The sequence below is a fragment of the Leptosomus discolor genome, chromosome 4 (genome assembly GCF_034619465.1).
Source record: "Leptosomus discolor isolate bLepDis1 chromosome 4, bLepDis1.hap2, whole genome shotgun sequence".
Lineage (NCBI taxonomy): Eukaryota > Metazoa > Chordata > Aves > Leptosomiformes > Leptosomidae > Leptosomus > Leptosomus discolor.
Window position 1 is genome coordinate 9,982,387 of NC_141394.1, and position 22,614 is coordinate 10,005,000.

The following is a 22,614-nucleotide window of genomic DNA, read 5'->3' on the forward strand; positions in this document are numbered from 1 at the left end:
CTAGGAGTCATCGTAGAGAGGGTTGTTGTAGTTGCCCCAGGAGCTGTCATGGTCATCCAAAAGCCTGCCATAGGAGGAGTGCCTGCCAGGGGAAAGCAAACCACCTGGTGTTACCACTTGCTTTGGTGGATAATTAGTTATTTTACCATGCGGTGAGAAAAAAAAATAAATGCATGCAAGTGCTCACTAGGTCAAGCTTTGGGATCTTTTAGCAGGAAGAACCAGGACAGGAAAAAAGGCCAGGGAGGATTTTGCCCCTGTTGAACCAGACTGGGACATGGCAGGGAATTAAAACAAGGCCTTTGCTCATCTCAGTTGTCAGCAAAGCCTCATTACAGATGCTCAGCACTGGGCTGTGCTGCTGTTTATTGTCTAAGTCACGGCAAGACCCGTGGCAGCAGCTTGCCCTAGGGATAATTACTGGTTATGACTATGCCGAACAACATCCCTGGCATTTGAGTGAGGCTGTTGTAAAATGAGGAGGAAAAACTCTGCTTTTTCAATATAGATGTGGTAGAAAATGCAGCTGTGCTGGGACTAGAGGCTGCCCATCGCCCTGCCAGGCTTGGGGCCAGCATCTCCCCAGGGCTTTGCCCCTGGGCATCACCCTTTTGATGGTGAGAGGGGATGCAGCCTCAGGGGAGGACACGGTTCAAGCACCCCAAAACCAGCCTTACCTGATCTTGAGGTACGCCGCTACCCCAAAAACCAGCACCACCACCATGATGACAGTCACGGTTATGGCCCCGATGCTCCCTGTGGAGGAAGCATGAGAAAGGGCAGCGCTCAGCCTCCCCGAGTCCCAGCCCCGTCGCCCTCACCCCAACTACTCCAAATACACCCATGCCAGCCATCTCTGGTGGCAGGGGACGTGATATTCCCCCACTGCTATTCCCCAAAGCTCCTGTAGAGGATGCTGGGCACCCCTATGCTTTTGCAAAGACCCCCTTCCCATAAAGGATTTGGGGTAAAACAGCTGGGTTTTGTGTGAGGACTACAGACTTGCTCCTTGATGCTCCTCCCAGCATTTAGTGCTGAGCCAAGGCTAGAAAATGCTCCAGATCCCTCCCTTTTCTGGCCTTATGAAGTGCTTTTAAGCTACCTGAGCTTGCAGAAGAGGCCAGGTGAAAGCTAGTGTCTGCTTAGTGAGGTCTCCAGGAGGGAGAAGAAAAACCTACATCTTCCTAACTCAGGCTGCACCGACCACACAGGCACTCGTTTCCTCTCATCCTTAAGTGTTTCAAGTCAAATTTGCAACTAAGGATTTTATTCACATCTCCAGGCAACTGAGGTTTGGTATCTATGACTCCTCATCTCCACTGGTGGAGCAGATGACATAGGCTCATCCAGGAAAGCTCAGCTTTTGCTGAATGGCCTTCTCAAACTTGACTGCCTCCTCCCTTCCAATTTGGGGGTTCTGCCCCTCTCAGACAAATACCTTGAGGTTGACACTATATCTAGATATGCACATGGAGAGGGGTGGTGCTCACCTGCGCTCAAGGCGCGCGGGACCTCTTCCATGGTGACTCCGGTGGAGAGGGTGGTTTTGCCGGTGGCCACAGCCTCGGGTACGGTGGGGCTTGTCACAGTCACTGGGGGGGACGTTGGCTCCACAGCCAGGCTGGATGCCACGGCCAGCGTCCCCAGGGAAGGGACCTCCTTGGTCAGCATCGGTGGCTGGGTTGTGCCAGGGCTCGTGAGGACATGTGCTGGGGACAAGACTGTCCCAGGGGATGAGTACAGGTCGCTGGTGGGGAGGGAGGAGGAGGAGGATGATGCAGGTATACCCGTGGGGCTGGAAGCTGCCCCCAAATCCATCGTGCCTCTTGCCAAGCTGGCAGTATTTGCTGTCCGAAGACCTGGGGCTGTCTCCAAGGTTGGTGGCACCGAGCTGGGGTTGGAAGCTACAGACAGGCTATCTGCTATGGTGGCGGTGGCCGCAGTGATGGAGTTCACTGTGACGGAGGCAGGAGCAGAGGACAGTGCCGCTACAGGGGTGGCATTGCGGCCATACCCCTCCGCCGGCCTGGAGGGCACCCCATCTCCAGCAGATCCCGTGGACATGGGCAGAGAGGGCTGGCCAGGAGCTGGGGTGGGGACAGCTGCATCCCTGGAGCCCAGCCCTTCTGGGATACCCTCTGAGGGGAGGGGAGGGCTGGCAGGGGTGAGGGGCGATGCCGTGGAGTCATCGCCCAGTCCTAGGAGTGAGACAAAGAAGTATGAATAGCAGGGACATCCTTGGGGCAACCTGGGGTTTGGGTGAACGCTAAAGGGTTTGGGAATGAAGCTGGAAATAGCTTAATTGTTTTGAAAATGCTGAGCACCATCTAAAATAAAGAGATGGCAAATATCCCTGCATAGCTAAAGGTGAGGTTTAAAGCAGACCAGTTGCCCTGGCATGGGCCAGCACCATTTTTCCCCCAAGGCTGGGATCCCCCCCATCCCCAAACACCCCCTCTGTCTTCCCAGCATCTCTTCCCAGCAGCCAGCAAAGCAGCAGGGGAGCAAGCTCCTCCTCAGCAGCCACCACTGCGCAGCTGGGAATGATAACACAAGACTCCTCTTTCTCCTCTCCCCCCATTTCCTTGTGCATTCATTCATTTGTCTCCATTTCTTAGCATGAAGATGAGTCATTTTTTCCTTTATCCCCACCAGCAGACTGCTGGGGCTCTTCCCCCCCCCCCCCCCCTTTTTCTACTCTCCAGGACTAAACTCAGCCCTGGGCCAGTGCTAGCAGCTAGCTCCCTTGGCACGGTTGGGCCAAGGGAAGAGCATGCCAACACTGAGTGACATCGGGAGGCATTTTTATTCCTGTGAATTTATTTATTTACACCCCAAGAGCATCCCAAGACCAGCACTGGAAAGAGCAAGAACTCGCTCCAGCACAAGCAAGCCACAACGAACAAATTATATGAATGCGGAGGACAAAAAAACGCAGCAAAATGCTGATTTTGTTGGAACCCCAAAGCCAAACTTCCACCTCAGCTCCAGAGACAGGAGCTTGGTGCTTACCTAAGTGAGAAACAATAGCAGTGAAAGTACAGACAGCTATCACGGTAGCTCTTTGTGAGCAGAAGTTTGCAGATCATATGCGGGGACAGTGGTTCAGGCTTAGCCTGAGGCCACTGTCCCAGCAATCATACATGGCTGGGCATCACTGGTGGGCACATAAGGCTTTCCCTCCCATCACCAAGCTACCCAATAATATGTTGTCAGCCACCACAGCCAAACCTGCTGTCCCCCCGACATCAAACTGAAATGCCACCCGTGCAGGTGCTGCACCCAAGGTGGCAAGTAAGGACCTAATCCGCACCAAAGATGAGTTTTCAATGGAATAGAGCTATTGCTAGCCCACCACACAACTCTTACTGCACATAAAGCTGCACCAAGGAACCATAGTGTGGGAAGGACTCAAATTTGGGAGCAGGGGCTGTGCAACGTGGGGTTTCTCCAGCAAAGCTCCTCACTACTGAGCACTCAGGAGAGCCACAAGGCTCCTAGGGCACAGGCAGCACCTTGTGCTGAAGGGCAGATGGAAACACTACATGCCTGTGTGTAGAAAGGGTGAGATGCGGCACCAGGGACTCACTAAACTATGTTTTTGTGTGTTTTCAGCCACCAGTGCAAACAGAAGTCTGCAAGTGTTTAATATAGCTTCACTCAACCTGCACACCTTCCGTGGAAGAGGACAGCAGAAGGGACATCTCAGCTAAGGACCTCCAGCTCACTGCAGCTCCTCCAGCTCACTGCAGCAAGTGCTGGGCACGTAGCACACCTTTCACTAAAGCATTTTCTGTCTAGAAACTGCAAATATATGGTCAAACAGGGGCTTAAAGTCAGCTCTGGGGCAAGGCTTTTATTAGAGCCCAAGGCATTTAGAAGTACAAGTCCCTGGCACTCTTGACCCAAAATTTTTTTCCTGGCACTGTGGATATCCCTGCGATGGACCCCGTTTCCCAAGAAGGAGAGTCTGGGAGGTGGGACTGAGGCCATGGGTGCTCTTCTCCCAGGGATGGGCGCTTGGAGATGCCTCTGAGCTTTCACCCTCCTCTGGCTCTCTGTCTGCTGAGGCACAAGGCTGATAGACCTTAGGATAAGGGAGAGGAGATGGATGACAAGCTGGAGTTTGGTTACCAAATAAGCCACCTAGCTCAGCACTCATGGTTTCCATACCACAGCAGCAGGGAAGCACCCAGCCATCCCACCTTTTCCTTCCCAGCTTTCCAAAGCATTACCACCTCCTGCAAAGCTTCTGCTGTCAACAGCGCACTCGGATGTCTGCTCATCCCAAGACCTCTACGCTTCCTGGTTAAGACTTGGGATTTACTGGCATGTGAACTTGAGCTGCATTACTGTGATAATCCTGAGCTTAAAGGCCATTAGTTCAGATGAATGCACTGGTTTTCACAGCTTGGCTTTGCCAACAGCATCTCACCAGGACAAAGCCTGCCTACAGCACTGACTCCATCCAACAAACACGATGAGTCCCCCGCTCATCCTGTCCCTTCCTCCTGCAGAGGCTGGTGGCTCCCTTCAGGCACTGCAATACCAAAAAACCAAGTATTCCCTGTGCTGCTCCATCCCCTTGCATAGTTCTCCACGCTGATGTGCCACAGGCAGCGTGTGCCAGGTCCTCTATGAACAGGCAGGTCCCATGCCAGCATGGTGGGACCTGCAAAAAACCTGCAGCAACTTTTGTTAGGGAACAACACCATCTGGTACAGCGCTTTCAGTGGCCAGAAACAAGTTGCAGGAACCTGCCTCCTTCATGCTGAGGTTCAAACGGTTGATTTGTGCCCTTTTTGCTTTTACATTGGTACCCCCCCACCCCCCCTTGCCCTTTCCTGACCAGGTTGAAGAATCCCCATATGGTCTTCCCAACACACCTCCTGGAGGGACAAAGTACAAAGCAGGGAGGCTGCTGAAAGTGCATCTCCTTTTTAAAACAAAGAAGGTACAAGTGCCATTTCTAGCAGGTATTGTTAGTCCCCAGCCTCCCACATCACAAGACCTGAAGGTGCCACCAGCCACAACCCCAGGAGTGCATAGCCCGCTGGTTCTCATGGCCGAGGGTGGGACACAAAACCGCTGGCTGGATTCATGAGGAGCACTGAGCATCAGGGTCTTTCTCAAGGATTTAACACCATGCAGCCATCCTGGGCCTTATACAAGAGGAGGTATGGTCTCTAGCAGAGAGCAGAGGGGCTGCTTTAGACATGCATGGGTGGAAAGGCATATCAGCAATACAAGTTGATATCAAGGCATGAGTGAAAAACCCAGGTCCTCTGGCCCAGCATACCCTGCCCCAGGCTCCACCAGCCTCCCTGCGCCTGCACTTCTGACCTCAGATAATTGGATTATTTCCCCACACACACAAGCTACACCAACACCAAGTCAGCCTTTCCCCAGCAGCAGTGATGCCAGGCATCATCACTGCAAGTGCTATTGCGACAGCAAACCCCTCAACCTCTGCAATGCTGCCTGAAGGCGCCCGGCCGACCTGACATTGCATGGGCAAGAGCAGCTCGCAGCTCGTGCATGCCCTGAGCACGGCACTCACCAACGGTTTTAAGAGGTCTGTACTGGGGATGGCTAAGCCAGGGCAGAAATGAGCTGCCATATGGTAGCAGAGGGTGCTGGAAGTGCTGACTAACACAGACCGAGCACCTTTGGTGTTCTTCAGATCAGGGTTCAATATCTGTCTGTAGTTCTGGTGCTTGCTCATGCTGTGGGTCAGCAGAGCCCTCATGATGTGCTTGAACTTTGGAGGCAAACCAATAGGGACCTCAAAAAGCTGGCAACACTGCCAGCCAGGATGAGTCAGGAAGTATCTGATAATATCAAAGGGGTATAAATTCAGAGGGTGAGCCAAAACTGGATGCAGGAACAATCTTTGGCCGCTGGCTGAGCGCTTCCAGCCAAGCAGGTCACAAGTCACAGGGACATTTCCCAGGAGAGCAAGCATGGCTGAAGGCACCACGCTGCTCAGCTCAGCCCTGGTTTTCCTCATCTGCCCCTGTATGGTCATTGCCAGCCAAAGTTTGGTTTCCAGATTGATAGTGCTGCATTAATCTCTGCTAGCAAAACCTGCCTGTGCCCCCTCAGATGCCAACACATCTGAAAAGGAAAAGAAAAGCCAAGGTAGGGGGTTTCCTTGTTTCTCCAACACCTGGTTTGTAGGTGCTGCTGCTGGGAGCAGGAACCAGAGCAGTGCACTGGAATAAGGGAGGAAAAAAACCAAAACACTAAAGAACTTTTTAGGACCACATGACTTCAAAGGCTGAAAAACCTCAAGCTGGGGTTGTTAGAGGGACTGAAGGTTGTCAGCTATCAAAGGATGCCAAGCATAGTTCAGCCCAGAGGAATGTGCCCATCTAATTCACTTAAGGCAGTTGACCACCCCGCTGGAATCCCCTCAGAGGAGAGGCAGGCAGAGGACTGCCAGGGCAAGGTAAACAGTAGCATCACACTTCACAGCCCCACACGAGCTTCAAAAGGTCCTTTTTCTAGACTGTCTTCCCTAGGAGTATGGGAAACAACCAAGAAATTAAAAACCCAACTCCCTATAATTCTAATACCTTGCTCCTCAAGAATGTTAACCCTAATCACCTGCTAACCCAAGGAATGAACTATCCAGCTGATGGATTATCTCCCTCTCCTATTTGCATGCTATTCTCCTGGCTTCTGCAAGCCACATAAAGGTGGAAGTCTCACCCATACAGAAGCTGAATGCTTTCTGTGCTCTGCTTGGGAAAGAGCTGCCTGACCTGGCAGCCTCTCCAGTGATGCGCTTCTCTGGCACTCCAGAAGCAATTGCAGCAAGCTTTTAAAGTGTTCTGCCAGCTGAAATGCAGCATAAAAAGAGAACATCTCCAGCCCAAGTGAATGACATCAGATGGAGCAGCCATGCCACAGCAAACAAACATCTACTGATAAGGCAGTGATGGAGCTTTTAACAAGCTTCACTTCATGACTCATCCCATCTGATGTAACTACCAGAAGGTCCGCATGACCTAACCAACAGACCACATGCCTGCTCTCAGCTTGAATTAACTAAGGCACCCGTACCCCAGCTGCAGTAAGTGATGCTCCTCTAGCAACCAAGACCCCAGAGATAAGAACAGTTTCTGTGACATTAATATTATTTCTTCTCCCTCCCAGCAGCTCATCCTGACTGTACTTCCACAAAGAATACAACCATCCTTTCTCAAACAAGAAATAGAGGAACCAAAGAAGAATAAGTCACTGCAACAAGGAGATCTGTTGGGTACCCAGAGCATAGCGTGCTCATGCAGCAAGGTTGGGTACCACTTCCCATGCCAGCTCAGCAGCTGCTCCCAGGGCAGGTACTAACAAAAGCACATGACTAAGACCATATCTAAGCACCACGCTATTCTGTAAAGCAAGAGTCCATAATAACCTCACTATACACCCACAAGAATAGGGAAAGAAGGATGCTGATACAGCCCTATCCTCTACTTAAGACAAGATCAAAGTTAAATTTGAAGTTAATGCAGGAAACAATTAGAAGCAGCATTAAAATACCAGCCTAAAATAAAAAACAGGTTAGAGACAACCTACAAGCAAGACAGATCCAAGAGTCATCTAACACAACAGAAACATACACCCACAACACAGCTGAGACCCAAGCTTAAATGTAGGCCCCAGCTCAATGGGCAGAGGGTACATGGGTGGGAGGGTCCCGGGTGAGGCTCATCGGGATGATTAGGGGCTATTAGCACAACTGGGGCTTCCGACACAAAAGCTGGCGGCTGGAGCTGTGTCCTTTCTGTGTGGTATTGCTGAGTATACAGAAAAAAGTGTTATGGATAATTAATTGTAAATGATAGCACTAACAATGGAAAGCATGTGCGCAGTGGTGAGCTGTTCTTTCAACTTATTTAGGGGAGCACCTGGAGCCCAACAACCAAGGTAAGTTGGTGTAGGTCACTCAGGGTGATGTGTTTTGTGGTGTGTAATCTTCTTTGACCTTCTGCAGGTCCCATATTATGGTGGTTCTCACCAAGTAATGATAACAAAGCAATCCTGACTCCTCTGGTCCTGCAGCATGTGTTGGTTTATTACCAGGTGATGTTTAAATATAGGGTGAGGACTTCCTGTTCGTGACCTTCTTAGCCTGGCTTTGGTTTTTGTGGTTGGGGATTCCCATACCTTGTGCTGTTTTTCTGCAGTTTCCCTTCCCCCTTGTTTGTGCTCAGGTGTAACTTACTGTGCTATTGCTTCCTAACTATAAAACTGGTAGCATCTAGTTGTGGATGGCAGAAGGTCTCTTTGTGGTGGCTAAACCTAATAAAACTGGTTTTTGTTTTGGGTCCAACGTGTTTTTCAAGCTATTCAGTACTGGGCTGCCTCACCTTCTCAGTCAGCATGTAATTTGGGCTCTGGGGTTGTTCACCACTTCTCTCTCTGGGTGGAGAGCCCATTTGCAGTCAACAGGGGTCTGACTAAGCTCTGTATTGGTATGGAAGAAGAAAGAGAGAGGATGTGGTGGTTGTGTTGGGCTTTGAACTTGTGTCTTTGCTCTTCTAGGGTGCTGTGGTAGAGCTCTGCCTTGTTATCCCCGAGAAATAAGGATGACAAGATGATCTGGGAGCAGCTCTGCAGGGTCTGAGCTCTGTCTCAGACCCAACAAGCTTTCTATGCCATCCTAGAGGGAACACCCAGCACACCCAGAAATGGTAGCTCTTGGGGGCTGCTGAGCTTCAGGGGGTAAACCAGGGCCAACATGGTGGCTCTCCAGGTCTCTAGCAAAGCTCCAGCACTGCATGTGTGTGCTGGTGACCTAGAATGCTAGCAGAAGCGGGAGCACCTCTGGGTGAGGTGCTGCTTCCTTGCTGCCTGCTCGGCTCCTGCTGTATCACCTTTCTTTTCAATGCCAGGTTGTGTTGGTGATGGTACAAAACCAGTTGCGAGGGGAGGAAGAAACCAAGTGAGAAAACCAGGGGCCAGAAACATCAACAGGTAAAAGGCGAAGCTATCCAATGTCTGCAGAAAGAAGCCAAGGCCATCAAATCAAATAAATCTGCAGTTGCTCCAATTTACTGGTGAGCCGAGCTGGCTTCCTGTGTGATTAGTTTTCTTCTGCTGCATGGTTGTTAAGTGGTTTAGGTCGAATTGCTCTGAAGCCTGAAGCTTTCTGTAGCCAAGAGAAACAGCTACACAATGGAAATCAATGTGCTGTTTCCATGTGTCCCTCACCATCCAGAGGCCCCATCCCTGGGGGAGAGGGGCTGTCCCAAACACACAGCTGGCCGGGGCACCCTGGGGCTGTCCCTTGGCAGCCCTCCTTGGGGATGCAGCAACCCCAGGGGTTGCTGCTGAGTAAACCCGTCAGTACCCCCCTCCCTGGATGTAGGGGTTGTACCGGCATCTCTTGTAGACGCATGGCCTGCCTTTTGCAAAAGACGGGAGCAAAATTCATGTGGCCAGACACACCAAGTTTGGGCAAGCTGGTAAGAAGAGGCTCCAAGTGAGCTCTTCACTGGCTGTGGGTTATGGCCTGGCTTGGGAGCAGCAGCTGTTCTTCTCCAGGCTATTGCATGGGAGGAAGGAGATAACATGGGGGCTTGGCTCACTCTTGCATACTTTTCAGACCCTGAGGAAAGCTGTTGCAGGCAGCTTGCTCTTGAGGAACCAGGCAGACAGCTTCACCACCCTGCAGTCTCTGCTCTTCCCAGCTAAAAATTAATGCCAACTTTTAAAACAAAGATGGTTGCCTGCATGGTCCCTATGACCAGCTCCTTTCTTGTCTGGAGTGGGTGTCCAAGTCCTCCTCAGGCAACCATCTGCCCTAATGTCCGAACCCAGCAGCAAGGGCTGTTGGTGGCACAACAAACCTACTCTTCAGAGCAGCTGCAGAGTTGGGTGGCCACACCACCCTCCTTGCAAAGAAAACATGATGTTTCCCCTCCCTAATACTAAGTGTTGCTTAATTATTTAAGTCAAGCAGCACTTGATCCTGAAGTTGCAATGAAATTCTAGCAGAAAAGAAGGTGAAGAGAGTCTTTAGAGGTTTTTCTCCTCCTGAGAGTGACAAAGCAACCTGTGGCTACCACTCAACCCATGCAGCCAGAGGTGTCTGATAAAGACTTGCGGTGGAAAGTCTCTGCATTCCTGAAGAACCCCTGCCTGGCAGGGCCCTGTGTCCCCCTTGGGGTGTGTTGGCAGGCTGTCACCTCGTGTGGTGGCTTTAGCTGATTGCTCGGCGTAATGAGGCTGCTGGGCAGTGTGGGAACATTTCCTCTTGGTGCGAGCTTTGCACTCATTAGGAGCAGTAGTTCACAGCACCAGCTCTTTCTAAAACGGTTTTTGCTGGATTTAAATTTAAAAAAAAAAAAAAATACTTTTGATATTGTGTGTTACATTTTTGAAACATGCCAATATGTCTCACGCTGTGCTCATTTCCCTGGGATGTTACACCATGGGAGGAGAAACCATTTGTCAGCTCTTTGGGCTGGGAGGCTGGCAGATGGACCTGCCTGCCCATGCAGCTGGGCTTGGACCCCCTCACAATACATTTTCCCAGGCGGATGTCTTGGATGGGGCTCTTGAGCCGGCCAGGCATGTTGCAAACAGCAGCTCTGACCAAGTGACAATGCACCAGCTAAATAATTTTCCTGGCTAGCTGCTAATTACTTCTTCTAGGTGCGGCTTTCAACATGCGTCAGCCCCATCCCAGCCTTCCCCAGGAGGGGAAGCAATTGGGTTCAGCAGAGGAATTTTTGAGCATCCTTTGGTATTAGAGGCTGAAGCCGTTGCTTGCTTGTTTGGGCTGGGAGAGGGGATAATTAACTGCCCATTTCCCCTGTCCTCCAGCTCACATATGGGGGAGCTGGGACCAGGGGCACTTAAAGCTTTGTCTTCTCCCTGGCAGCTCAAAGTGGTGCCAGGCTCTGAGACCTCCAAAAAAGCAGCTCTTCCTCCCCAGAGGCTCCTTGAAGAAGCACCCAAAGCCTTTAAAGCTGCAAGCTGCCTCTTGCAGGTGCTTTAAAATGTCTCAGCTGCTGGCTGGGGACCTGGGTGAGCATCTAAAGGGGAAAAGCTGGCTCAGGGCTGCAGTAATCGGGTGTTTGTGTGAGGCCAGGCATCGAGTCAGGAAAGCAAAGCAGGTTTGAATTTACATCCAGAGTAAGAAGTAATAATAGGATAAAAACTTCCTTGTGCGAGATGCTATTATTTCATTATGTGGCCAGGCAAAGCCCAGTCTTATTTTACTCCTGCCCAGTGACGTCTTCTCTATCACTAAGTCCTGAAGAATGAGCTCAAAGCATAATTAAATCACGGTTTTTGTTTTCTCACAGGTGATAAATATATATATATTAAGTATTATTTCTATGGGGACCAAAAAAGGTCATAGAAAGCATCTGAAAGATTTGGGGCGTTGGGGGTGTTCAGGAGCAGCCCAAGAGCCTGTACTCCAGGGAAATCTCTCCCAGCTCTTCTGCCAAGCCTTGTTGGCATTGATGCTTTAGAGAGGGATGGTCGTGGGAACAGCCTTGGGTTTGGCCCAGGCGCTGGGAAAAACCCGCCTCCCAACCCCAAAGCGGCCGAGGGCTGACTCCCAGCAGAGGCTGGCTCCTTTTGAGTGGCTTGCCAAGGTGGCGGCCGAATCGGGGCCAGGCAGAAGCCCTTGAAGGAGGTGAGCAGCATCCCTGCAGAGCAAAATGTAGGTTCATCCCCATCCCTCCCAAATGCACTTGCTTGGAAAGTACAGAAACAAGAGCTTGTTGGCCAGGTCCCCCTTTACAAGGAGAAGGATTTAACCAGCTCCCCCCCATCTCCCACTAGTGGGGTCACTTAACAGGGGAAGATCTCCCACAAGCTGATGTGTTCCAGGATGATGGTTTGCTGCTTCTACAGACGTGGCCTCCCCAGCCCCTGTTTTGGGGAGATGTCTGCTGGCTGCGGGCTTTCGCAGGGAGCTCAAAACCTCACCCAGCCTTGTGCCCTTGCACTGCTCTGCTGCACACTGTCAGCTATTTAATACTAACAGCTTTGCCTGCTGTACTTCTCCTTGTGTGCATCCCCGTCGCTCAGTTATGCGTGTGTTCTTCTTGTTTCTGAGCAAGCAGCTCTTCATGTTGTTTATTAAAAACCCAACCTGAACGGAGAGATAACCTGTGCGTGCTCTCATCTGAAAGTGCTCGCTGTCACACTGGCCAGGGGCTGGTCTCCTGTGACTCTCTCAGTAGGGGAAAGATGTCAAATTGGGTGTTTCTATGACGCGGGGAGGGGGATATTGCGGGGGGGGGGGGGGGGGGGGGGGCGGCGGCGGCGGCAGATGGAGGGAGATGCTTGTAGCTGGTTGGGGAAAGCAGCAGCTGCTGGATGTGCAGGAGCCTCTGCTCAAGGCCGGGGCGAACGATAAAAGCTCCTTCAAAGCAGCGACCGTGCTGGGAAGGGAGACTCGAGGCTGGGTGGGGGTGAGCTCCAGCCTGGGCAGGGGTGTTGCCCACCCGGAGATGCTGGTGGTCCCCTGAAGTTGTCCTCCTGCGCCCCGTCTTCAGGGACCCAGCTGGGGACCCTTCTGCGGGGCAAAGGGTCGAGGAAAAGAGGGGCGAAACGCCTCTCACCCGGCTTGAGTGGGACCGGGGGGGGGGGGGGGGGGGGGTGTTGTGTTGCTCTGCGGACCCCCTTCCCCAGGCATCCTGCCTCTGCCAGGAGGGCGCCGGGCTGTCCCCGGCAAGCAGAGGGGCTGCCTGTCCCCTCCCCGTCCCCATCGCATCGCTCCCAGCTCGGCAGCGGGGGTTCCCGGTACCCCCCACCCTCGGTAAACACACACCACACACACCCCCCCCGCCTCCCCCGGGCGCTTACCTGCCGGGAGGAGGAGGAGGGCGAGGAAGAGGAGGCGGCAGCAGTAGCCCATGGTGCCGGCGGCGCTGGCAGCCGCGGCGGGAGGGACGGACGGACCGCCCGGCCCCGCTGCCCGCCCGCCCGCCCCGGTCCGGCCCCCGCCGCCGCCGCCTCCACCGCCCCCCTCCAGCGCCGGGAGCACAGCGGCACCTGCCGGCACCGGGGACCGGGACGGGGCACCGGGTAGAGAATGCAGCGTACAGGGCGTCAGTAGCGGGTATCAGGGACTAGACGTAGGGTACCGGGCACTGGGCAGTCCATACTGGGCAGGGGGACTGGGATGGGGTGGAGGTACCGAGCGCCCGGCACTGGGCACCCAGCACTGGGTGCTGAGCATCATGCCAGGACCCAGCCCCAAGCGCGGCACATTGTCAGCGAGCATCATGCACCGGGCATGGGGTGCTCTTGTCCCAAGTCAGTGGCATTGGGCAGGTGCTCGGGGTGCCCTGTGGCACCGCCCGTTGCCCCTCTCCTTCCTCAGGGCCACGCTGGCTCCTGCCTGAATAGAGCTTTTCAAGTAATAAATGGTGCATGCACCTTGCCAGGGCATCCCTCGGGGGCAGGCGGGGGGAAGCCAGGCAGAGATCCTCTCCTGCCATGGCTAGACAGGGTTGCCCCTGCCCACCCTCACTGCTGAGCATCGTCTGCCACATCCAAGGGGTCCAGGGGGTCCGTGGTGGGGGACGCTTCAGGTACGTGCATCAAGGGCAGCCAGGCTAGAGGCAAGCAGCCAGGGCCCTGCCTTTCCACGGTGTGAGCTGCTCCCAAAATGCAGCTCCTGGTGCCCAAAGGACCCAGCCAGGGGACACCTGCAGCACAGCGGGAGGTACGAGTGCCATTTTTTTTTTACCTCTTTCCTTCTGGAAAGCGCTTTGCTGTGAATGAAATGGTTTCAGGCTGAACTCATCTTCTCCACGCTTTCACATGCTCGCTATGGAAAAGGATGTCATCAAACCCAGGCCGTGACTGAGCTATCTTTAACTGGGGTTACGCAGCCATCTATTCTGTTGCATTGTGTGGCGTTTTCTCAGGACGGATCTTGGCTCCAGGCCCAAAACAGCAGGACACAAAATCCAAGTCAGGTGGCGTTTCTGCACCGGCCGGGATGCTGGCTGCCTTGCTGTACATCGGGCAGCATCAATACTTCAGCTCTCCTTGAAATCTTCCCTCCTCTCGGGAGGAGGAAAAATAATGCTCTTATCGCTGCAGGACCTTGGTGCCGTGTGAGCTGCGTGACAATTTCCCTGCTGCTGGTCTCCCATCCTTTTTTTTTTTGACTTTTTTTTTTTTTTTTTTTTTAATTGCAGAAGGGGCTGCGTGTTTCCACAGGCAGGAGGAGGTTTCTGAGGAGAGAGGGCAGGGCTGGGTGCAGCCACCGCTCCCCACCGTGGCGTTGGGTGCAAATCCTGTAGGAGGCCTTGAATGTCCCTACCAGGCACCGTCCTTGGACTCCAGCTGCCATCTGCTGGTCACCTCTACCTGGTCACTTCTGCCTGGTCTTGTTGGCATGGTCACCTCTGCATGGTCACCTCTGCCTGATCACCCCTGCCTGGTCTCATCAGCATGACCAGCTCTGCTTAGGCACCTCTGCCTGGACTCATGGACATGGTCCCCTCAGCAGGGCCACACCTGTGTGATCACCTCTACCTAGTCTCATTGTCATGGTTACATCTGCCAGTCACCCCTGCCTGGTTCCATCAGCATGGTCACCTCAGCAGGGTCACCTCTGCCTGGTCTCATCAGCATGGTCATCTCTGCCTGATCTCCTCTGTCTGGTCTCATGGGCATGGCCACACCTGCCTGGCCACCGTGGCATGGCCAGCTCTGCCTGGCCACAACTAGGGGTGACATCTGCCTGGGCACACAGGTCCCTGGGCCTCCCCCAGGGAGGTTGTGATACTCCTGGTGGCGGTGAAGGCAGAGGATATAAAGCCAACAAGAGACCCGTTTTTGAAAATACCTTCTGCCAGCCCTTCCTCGTTCCTGCTGGAGAACAGAAACCATTGCCTCTGGTGACATCTGCCTTGGGGTTCCAGCTCTTCTAAAATCTCTAAAATACTTTTTTTTCCCCCAATTTTATCCAGATATGAAGGATGCTGAAGGGAGACCTTTTTCTTTTGGTGGGCACAAGGATTTTTGCGGCCTGCTCCCTGCCTTTGCCTGCCCTACCAGGACGAAGCCCACTCCTCTTGGGTAGCCCTGTGCCACCTCCAGGTGCCAGCTGCTGCTTTCACTGGTCTTATCCACATCCTCATTGCTCCACAGGAGCTTTGCAATATTTCTCTGATGTTTAGCACGCTCTGCTTGCTTTTGGGGGGCTGAGGCTGGGGTCTCCCAACTTCACCAGCCAGGAGCTGGGGTGGCCGTGAGCCGAGGGGCTGGCAGTACTGATGTGCCAGAGCTCGCAGCTGGGTTTTTTGGCTGACTGGGGCCACGGGATCTCGCTCACCCCCTGGCCAGTGACCAAATGGCATGGCTGGGTGGCTGCCAGCGCTTGCATTAATAGCTGCCAGCTTGCGGTTTGAGGTCACCCGTTCTTTCCAGTCTTTCATTTCCCGCCCACCCCCTTGCCTTATTTCACGCCTGTAACGACACCGAGCAGGCAGCAGCCCCACCATCCCTCCCTGCCTGCACTCCCTTTTGCCGGGTGAAGCATTTTTGCTTTCCCTGGGGCCAGGACAGCACCAGCTCATGGCACCGCATCCCCACCGAGCATCCCCAGATGCCAGGAGGGGATGTACCAGCACCTTGGGGGACACCTTCACCCCTGCGGAGCTCTCCTCCTCCTCGGCACATGGCTCGGGGGACCAGAAACATCCTCCCAGCCACTCCAAGGCAAAAGAAAAAAATACCTCAAGGCAAAAAAGAAACACCCCAAGGCCAGCGTGCAGAAGGCTTGTGCCAAGGCACAGCCCCTCACGAAATAATTTGTAGCTGCCGTCAGTCCCTGCCAAGGGCTTTGGGAGGGTATTTTATTAGCAGCTCCCTATGAATAAATCTCCCTTTTCATAACACGCCGCCCAGGGATAAATAGTTTTGGGGAGGTGAGGCTGGGCTCCAGCCCCACGCCCTCCCCGTCCCTTTGCAGAGGGGAAATGCCCGGAGCCCCGCTCTGTAACCGGGGTGGTGGGATGCGGATGGGGGCGAGGATGCGGGGGGTGGGGTCCCTCTCGCTCCCCAAATCCCCAGGGATGCTGGGGTGAGGCATCCCCTTGACGCCTCCTGCCCTCGCCGCTCCTGGCAGGATGAGGCCAGGCGTGGTTACTGTGGGGAGGGGGGGGACACACGCGGGGGGGGGGGAGCTCGGCCGGGGGCGGGAGGCGGGGGCACCCCTGGCCCGCCCAGGGGATGCCTCCGGCGGGGTCGGAGCCGGGCAGCTGGAGGAGGAGGAGGAGGAGGAGGAGGAGGAGGAGGAGAAGGGCGGCGGTGCCGGCAGCGGCCGCCCCCGCCCCGCCGCGGCCCGCCCCGCCGCAGCCGCCGGGCACCGGGCACCGGGCAGGAGGCGGCGGCGCGCATGGAGGCGGCGGCGGCGGCGGCCCCGACCCCGGGCGGCGGCCCCGGTCCCCTGCTGCTCTGCCTGGCCCTCGCCTCCGGTAAGCACGGGGGGGTAACCGAGGCGGCGGGGCTCGGTACGGGGGTGTCCCTGCCCCGTCCTCTCTCTGTCCCAGCCTGGGCTGGTCCCGGTGCTTCTCCTGTCCCGTCCCGTCCCGCTGCTTCCCGGTCCCACGCCGGTGATCTTCCACCTGCCTGCCGGTCCCATCCCGCTGATCCCCTGTATTCCCCCCCCCCCCCCCCCCCATCCCGCCCCATCCCCATGCTGACCCTGTCCCATCCCAGTGCTCACCACGCCCACCCTGGTGTTTCTCCAGTCCCATCCCAGTAACTCCCTGTGTCCCCCGGACAATCTCATCCCAATCTTTCCCCCATGCCCAGCCTGGAGTTTACCCAGTCCTGTCCCTGTCGTCCCCCATGCTTCCCCGCACCCATCCAAATGATCCCCCATGTGCCCTCAGTTCCCGTCCTGCTGCTCCCCACCTTCCCATCCAATCCCATCCCATCCCAGTGCTCCCATATGCACGTGCCAACAGCATCCCCGAATCCCTTGGGGCTAGCATGGCCTGTCCTGGCTGGACCGTGGAGTGGGGCTGGGATGCTTTGACCACCCGTTGGTGGGACATTGCTCATGGATGCCCGAATACCCATGTTTCACCATCCTTGGCAGCGCTGGGGATGGGGGGATGCAGAGCGGGGGAGCAAGTGCACGAGTGTCCCCATGTTAGTTCCTAAGTGCGCGGGAAGCAGGCAAAGCTGCAGGCAGCTGCCTGCTCAGGGCTGGCAGGAGATAACCACAGGTGGGGCTGAACATCAGCCAGGCTTGGTGATACCCCCCAGTAGAGAGTGCCAGCCTCGGAGTTTCAGGGGAGCCCTCCCCTCCGCCCAGAGCAGTTTGGGTTTGGTCCTTTGGCAGAGCTGGTGACAATGCTCGGCAAAACCTGCCAAACCTGTGCTGGCGGGAGGAAATCAAGGGTGGACGACCTGTTTTGGGGCTGGGGTGTGCATCAGATCAAGGCAATGCCCCGGGTAGTTGCTCTCCTGAAATTCAGGCTTTCCCAGCAGAGTGCTGGGGGTGTTATGGCAAAACAATCCGATGTTTGGGATGCTTTCCTGGGTTATCTCCAGCCTTGGATAGTAGAGCCGGGCTCTCCGTGTACATCAAAGAGATAAGGTTGTTTGCACCCACAGCTCCTGGGTGCTGAGATCTGGGGCGGGGGGGGGGGGGCACGCACACCCCCCTCAGCTGGCCGTGCCGCCAGGGCAGTCCTCGCCAAGGGGCTGCCAGCCCAGAGGATGCCAAAGCTCTGCATCTGGTTGCAATAAGGGTGTGGATCTCGTCTTGGTGGGGATCTTTCCGTGCTGAGCTGTGAACTCGATCACCGGGGGTGAAGTCAGCCTCCCGCCCTGTGCCGCTGCGTGCCCACGTCGCCCGCAGATGGTTCCTAGGTGGGCAGCCGCCCCGTGGCTCATCCCCTGGCTCCCACTGGGCAGCTCCTACCCCACTGCCTGGGCCAGACCGGGTGGTGGGCTCCATCTCCTCCCTGCTGGGCTCTTTTTGCTGGGGAGGGGAAGTGTGCTGGTGGAGAAGCCCTGGCGGAGGCTCAGCCTCAGCCTCGTTTCAGCTCTGTTACCCAAAGCACATCGTTAGCACGGCGGTGGCTATATATAGCTAGGAGGGACGCATGTGCAGGGAACGTCCCTGCCATGGGACGTGGGGCATAAGGCTGCCCAGGCTCGGCTGCCCAAACTCCCCCCTCTCCGGCAGGCCTTGACGTGGCTGAGCCGCGAAGTGCACCCACTCGGGATGAAAATACTCCCTGCCTTGGCGTGCCACGTCCCCGTGGGAGCCACCCAGCACTGTGCCCCATCAGGCAGGACCTGTCCCCGCTCCCCTGGGTGCCACCACAGCGGTGTGAATCCCTGGGGAGGGCTGGGCTGGGAGCAGGGCTGTGCTGAGTCAGTGCTGGTATGCCAGCGATCCGGTTACCACCGCGGTGACGTGCCAGGGCTGAGCTGGCGCTCAGCTTCGTCCCATGGCCACGACGAGCGTGGTCACCACTTTCCTGGCTCGGTTCATGCCAGGCATCCCATGTCCCAGCGCAGCAGTGAGCAATGGGGATTTAGCACTTTCACTGGAAGCAACTGGGCTTTGGTGGGTGCTGAATCGCAGCGCTGATGCCTCCTTGCTCCCATGGCTGGCATGTTTTCTTGGTCACCCCAAAACCCAGGCTCTTCAAAAAGGGCAGCACAGCAAGCTGAACCTCCCTGAGGATCCCTCCCTGCATCCTCCCCAGGCAAAGGAGCTGCTGGCTGCCTGCAGGCAGGGCTGTGCCCCCCGAAACCCACCCTGCTGGCTCCCAGACCTCCATGCTGGGGCGTCGGTGGGTGGAGGAGGCAGTCAGGGACTGACTTAACCTTCTCCTCGCCCCGGGGAAAAGCTGATGCTGCTAGGGAAGGGGGGCTGTGGGCACAGCTGTGGAGCCCTTTGCCGGTCCCCTCCCTACAGAAGGAGCCAGGAGAGCAGCTTGCAGTGGGGTGGTGGTGGTGGATGGTGGGGCTCTGGCCAGGCTCCCCCTCTGAGCCACCTCTGCTGTATTTCAGGCTTGGCATTTTTCAGTTGCGTGGGTGCTGACACCAACGTCACTGCCGGCCACAGCATGGAGGGGCTCGCCTACGGTGCAGCCGAGAGCTGCACGGGTAAGGATGCTCGGAGGAACCGGTGGCATTGGATGGGAGCTGGGTGGTGCCAGGGAGAGGGCTAGGTTGGAGGACAGGCAGGGTGTTTTGTCTAGCATAGCTGTGTGGCATCCACCGAGCTGGGAAGCAACCAGTGCCGGCAGCTCTTTGCAGCCAACCAGGCTCAGACCAGCTCTGGGATGCTGCTGCCTCTGAGCACAACCGTAACTCCCAGGGGGGGGAATTTCTTTGTCCTTGTCACCCCCAGGGAACATGACGCAGCTGAGGCAGCAGGGTCACTTCTCCAGGTGTCCGGAGGAGTACAAGCACTACTGCGTCAAAGGGAGGTGCCGCTTCCTCGTGGCCGAGAAGGCGCCAGCTTGCGTGTAAGCCACCACCAGCGGGGACATGGTGGCACGGGGCGGGGATGCCGTGCCCATCATCCCCGGGGCAGTGGGAGGAGGGGGGCATGGGCACCACGGCATTTTTTCGGACCCCTCTGCCTCCCCTGTGCCGTGGGGCAGGTGCGAGCGAGGCTACACGGGGGCTCGCTGCGAGAGGGTGGACATCTTCTACCTGCGAGGTGACCGGGGCCAGATTGTGATCATCTCCTTGATCGCCGCCATCGTCACCCTCATCGTCCTCATCATCTGCGCCTGCCTCTGCAGTCAGTACGTGGCGGGGACGGGGCGAGGGGTGGGAAGGGAAGGGGTAGCCCTAGATTGAGAGTGAATCCTGCCCATCTCCACTGGCTTGGGGCAGGTTGAATTTGGGGTTCAGGTGGGACACGGCCTCTGAGGGTGCGGGGAGGTGTGTGGGGCATCGGGGCTGGAAACCATGTGTAGTCCCATCCCCATCTGCAAGGGGAAAGCAAAGGTTGAAGTTCTGGTTGGGGTTTTTTTGAGTTTTGGGGTTTTTTTTTGGTTTTAATTATTAACACACTCCCCCAGCCACTGTCGGAAGCAGCGTAGGAAGAGAAAAGCAGAAGAGATGGATACATTGAACAAGAATTTGCCTTCCAAAAGCGAGGAAGTGCTGGAGACGGGCATCGCGTGAAGGTACGTGGGACGGGTGCGGGGGGTAGTCGAGCCTGGGGTGACAGGAGACCCCCCTGTTAGGGGTGGCTGCTGAGGCCGAAGACGTCCCTTCTCTCCGCAGGAGCTCCAGGTACCTGCAGGCGGGTCCCGGACGGCAGCACCAGCCGGCTCCATGGGCGCGGGCTAAAACTTACAACGGCTTGAATAAAGGGGTGACGGAAAGGTGTCCACGTGTCACCATGCTCCTTGCCCGCTGCGCCCCTCCCCCCCCCCAATTCCCCCCCCCCCACACACACACCGCACCACCCTATCCCGCACCAGCGACGTTTTCCCGCCATTTTGCCTGCCTCCCAGATGGGGGGGCCCAGCCTTTCCCCCTACCGGTACAACGGGGCACGGAAAAATCTCACCGGTGGCGGTAGCGGCACCGGAGGAGGGTGGGGGGTGGGGTGTGCGGTGCTGCCCCGCGTCCGCCAGGGGGCGCCGCCGCGCTATGGCCCCAGCCGCGCGATGGCTCCCGCCTTTTCGCAGCCGCCAGGGGCGCCGCCGCCGCGGGAACGGCGAGGGGAAGCGCGGGGGCGGCGGGACCGTGGTCCCGGCTACCGGGGGCCCTGCCGAGCTCGGGGTCCGACTCCGGGGGCCCTACCGGGGCTGCTTCCCCACCACGGCTCTTCCCGGGGCTGCCGCCGCGTCTCCCCGCCCGGAGCCGAGCGGATACCGGCGCCTCCGGGTGAGAGTGCCGTTGTGCCGGGCACCGGCTGCAGCCGCGCCGGTCCCGGGTGTCTCGTCTCCCCTGGGCTCCTCCGAGCCGGCTCCGGTCGCGGCTCTCATGGTTCCGCTGCGGGGCGGCCGCAGCCGGCGGGCAGAACCCGGGGGCGACGCCGTCTCCCGCCCGCCCCGGTGTCCCGGGAAGGGGCCGGGCAAGGGAAACCTCACAAAACTGGGGGAAAACGGGTGAAAACTGGGCGAACCGGGGCGGCTAACTCCTTTCTTCCCCAGTCGGCGGGCCCTGGTGCGGGAGCGGCGGCACCGGCCGCTGCCCGGTAAATGCTGCCTGGAGCCCAGCTCCGTGGCCTGCCTGCAGGCAGCTGCCGGTGGGCGGGGGGGCTCTGCCTCTCCCCGCAGGCAGCGGGGGCTGCCCCGTCCCCTCCCGGGGCCGGATCCCTCCGGGTCTCGGCGGAGGCTTTTGCCAGGACCCGCGGGGGGGGGGGCGGGCAGGCGCCGGCTGCTGCGGGCCCCGGGTTTCCCAGCGGCAGGAGCTGCCGTCGCTGCCTGTGCCCGCGGGTGCGTGGTTTGTTCCCCTCTCCTCCTGGGGTCTGACCCCCGTGGGTGCCCGGCTCGGGCCCGGTGACTTTCCCGGCGGGTTTCGGCACCAACCCTCGGCTCCCCTCTCGGGGGCAGCGGCTGCAGCTCGGCCTATGGGGCTGGGGGTCCCCGGCAGCTCCTAATTTCCACTGCGGGATCAGCCCCTGCTCAAACCGTGACCCAGCGACCGGCCGTGGCGGAGCCGCACCCGGTAACCTCGGGGAGATGGGGACCTGGCGGGGCTGGGGGATCCCGGGGCGGCCGCTGACCCCTCCTGCCGCCGGGCTCCCTCCCCCCGGCACAGGCACCGGCCGGTTTCCTCGTCCCAGCGGGACCTCCCGGCAGGACAGAGCCCCCGGGCGGGCGCTGGCCCTGCTGGAGTTGGGAAGAGCTCGGACTGGTGAGTGTGGGAGCTGCTGCTGGGAGGAACTGGTTTCCACTGGGCTTCAGCCCTTCGGCCCTGCCCGGCGTCATCCTCGCCGGCGGATGCCCGAGGGCCGGAGCCGGCAGCATCGGGCAATGCTATGGCGGGGCCCGGGGGTGTTTCCGAGCTGTTTGAAACCATGGTTTTACTTAAAACCTTCTTTTTCAGCTGCAAACGTGCTGCGGTGGGAGCAGCGGCCGCCCCAGGGACCCGCACGGCTCCGGCAGCCCCGTGGGTGAGACGGCGAAGCCGGCCTGGCCGGGCCCGGGGAGCGACGGCCGCCCCGGTGCTGCCGGTCCCTCTGGAGGCGCCGGCGGCCCCGGCGGTGCCGTGTGGCTGCGCCGACCGTGGGGAAGGCTCACCCCGGCGCCCGGGCGAGGAGCTCGGCCCCGAGGGCCGGGGAAGACACGTGCCCGGCAGGTGAGTGCCCGGGGCGGCGGCTGAGCGGGGCTGCGCGGTGGGACCGGGGCGCTGGGCTCCCGGGGCCGGCTGTGCCGGTGGGAGACGGGGAGGGCGGGCGCCGAACCCCGGCAGGGTTCCCCGCGGGGCCTTCGGGGGGAAAGAGGGTCCCGGTGCCGGCGTGGGCCCTTGGGGCTCGCAGGAGCTCGGCACCGCAGGGCCCAGGCAGGGACCCCCGTGGTCAGAGGCTGAGCCGGGGCTGGGCAGGTCTGGGCTGCGTGTTTCGGGGGGCTGTGGCTGCGGGGAGGTGGGAGTGGGCGATATCGGGGCCCGGCCCCGACC

The 22,614-nt window shown here is 57.6% G+C and overlaps 2 protein-coding genes across 2 annotated transcripts; one reads left to right on the forward strand and one right to left on the reverse strand.

Moving 5' to 3' along the window:
• On the reverse strand, positions 1-12,889 carry PARM1 (prostate androgen-regulated mucin-like protein 1). The gene is made up of 6 exons (XM_086464380.1): positions 12,838-12,889; positions 12,477-12,547; positions 5,584-5,761; positions 1,491-2,198; positions 678-756; positions 1-82 (listed from the first exon to the last, which is right to left on the reverse strand). Exons 1-6 carry the CDS (start codon positions 12,887-12,889, stop codon positions 1-3), a joined length of 1,170 nt encoding a protein of 389 aa, XP_086320506.1.
• Positions 12,890-16,390: 3,501 nt separating this feature from the next.
• Positions 16,391-20,163, forward strand: BTC (betacellulin). Its single transcript, XM_086464548.1, has 5 exons — positions 16,391-16,469; positions 19,033-19,128; positions 19,376-19,493; positions 19,632-19,778; positions 20,058-20,163. The coding sequence occupies exons 1-5, from the start codon at positions 16,391-16,393 to the stop codon at positions 20,161-20,163; spliced, it is 546 nt and encodes a 181-aa protein (XP_086320674.1).
• The last annotated feature ends 2,451 nt before the right edge of the window (positions 20,164-22,614 follow it).

What these genes read in the sequence shown, in the direction of transcription:
- PARM1 (XM_086464380.1), bottom strand. Translation starts at nt 12,889, where the DNA reads ATGGGCTACTGCTGCCGCCTCCTCTTCCTCGCCCTCCTCCTCCTCCCG. An exon ending in GGGACCACCAGCATCTCCGG is followed by an intron (nt 5,762 to 12,476) that starts GTGGGCAACACC and finishes TTGCCTCCAAAG; the next exon opens with TTCAAGCACATCATGAGGGC. An exon ending in CCCGCGCGCCTTGAGCGCAG is followed by an intron (nt 757 to 1,490) that starts GTGAGCACCACC and finishes CTTCCTCCACAG; the next exon opens with GGAGCATCGGGGCCATAACC.
- BTC (XM_086464548.1), top strand. Translation starts at nt 16,391, where the DNA reads ATGGAGGCGGCGGCGGCGGCGGCCCCGACCCCGGGCGGCGGCCCCGGT. An exon ending in CTGCCTGGCCCTCGCCTCCG is followed by an intron (nt 16,470 to 19,032) that starts GTAAGCACGGGG and finishes GCTGTATTTCAG; the next exon opens with GCTTGGCATTTTTCAGTTGC. An exon ending in TGCGCCTGCCTCTGCAGTCA is followed by an intron (nt 19,779 to 20,057) that starts GTACGTGGCGGG and finishes ACACTCCCCCAG; the next exon opens with CCACTGTCGGAAGCAGCGTA.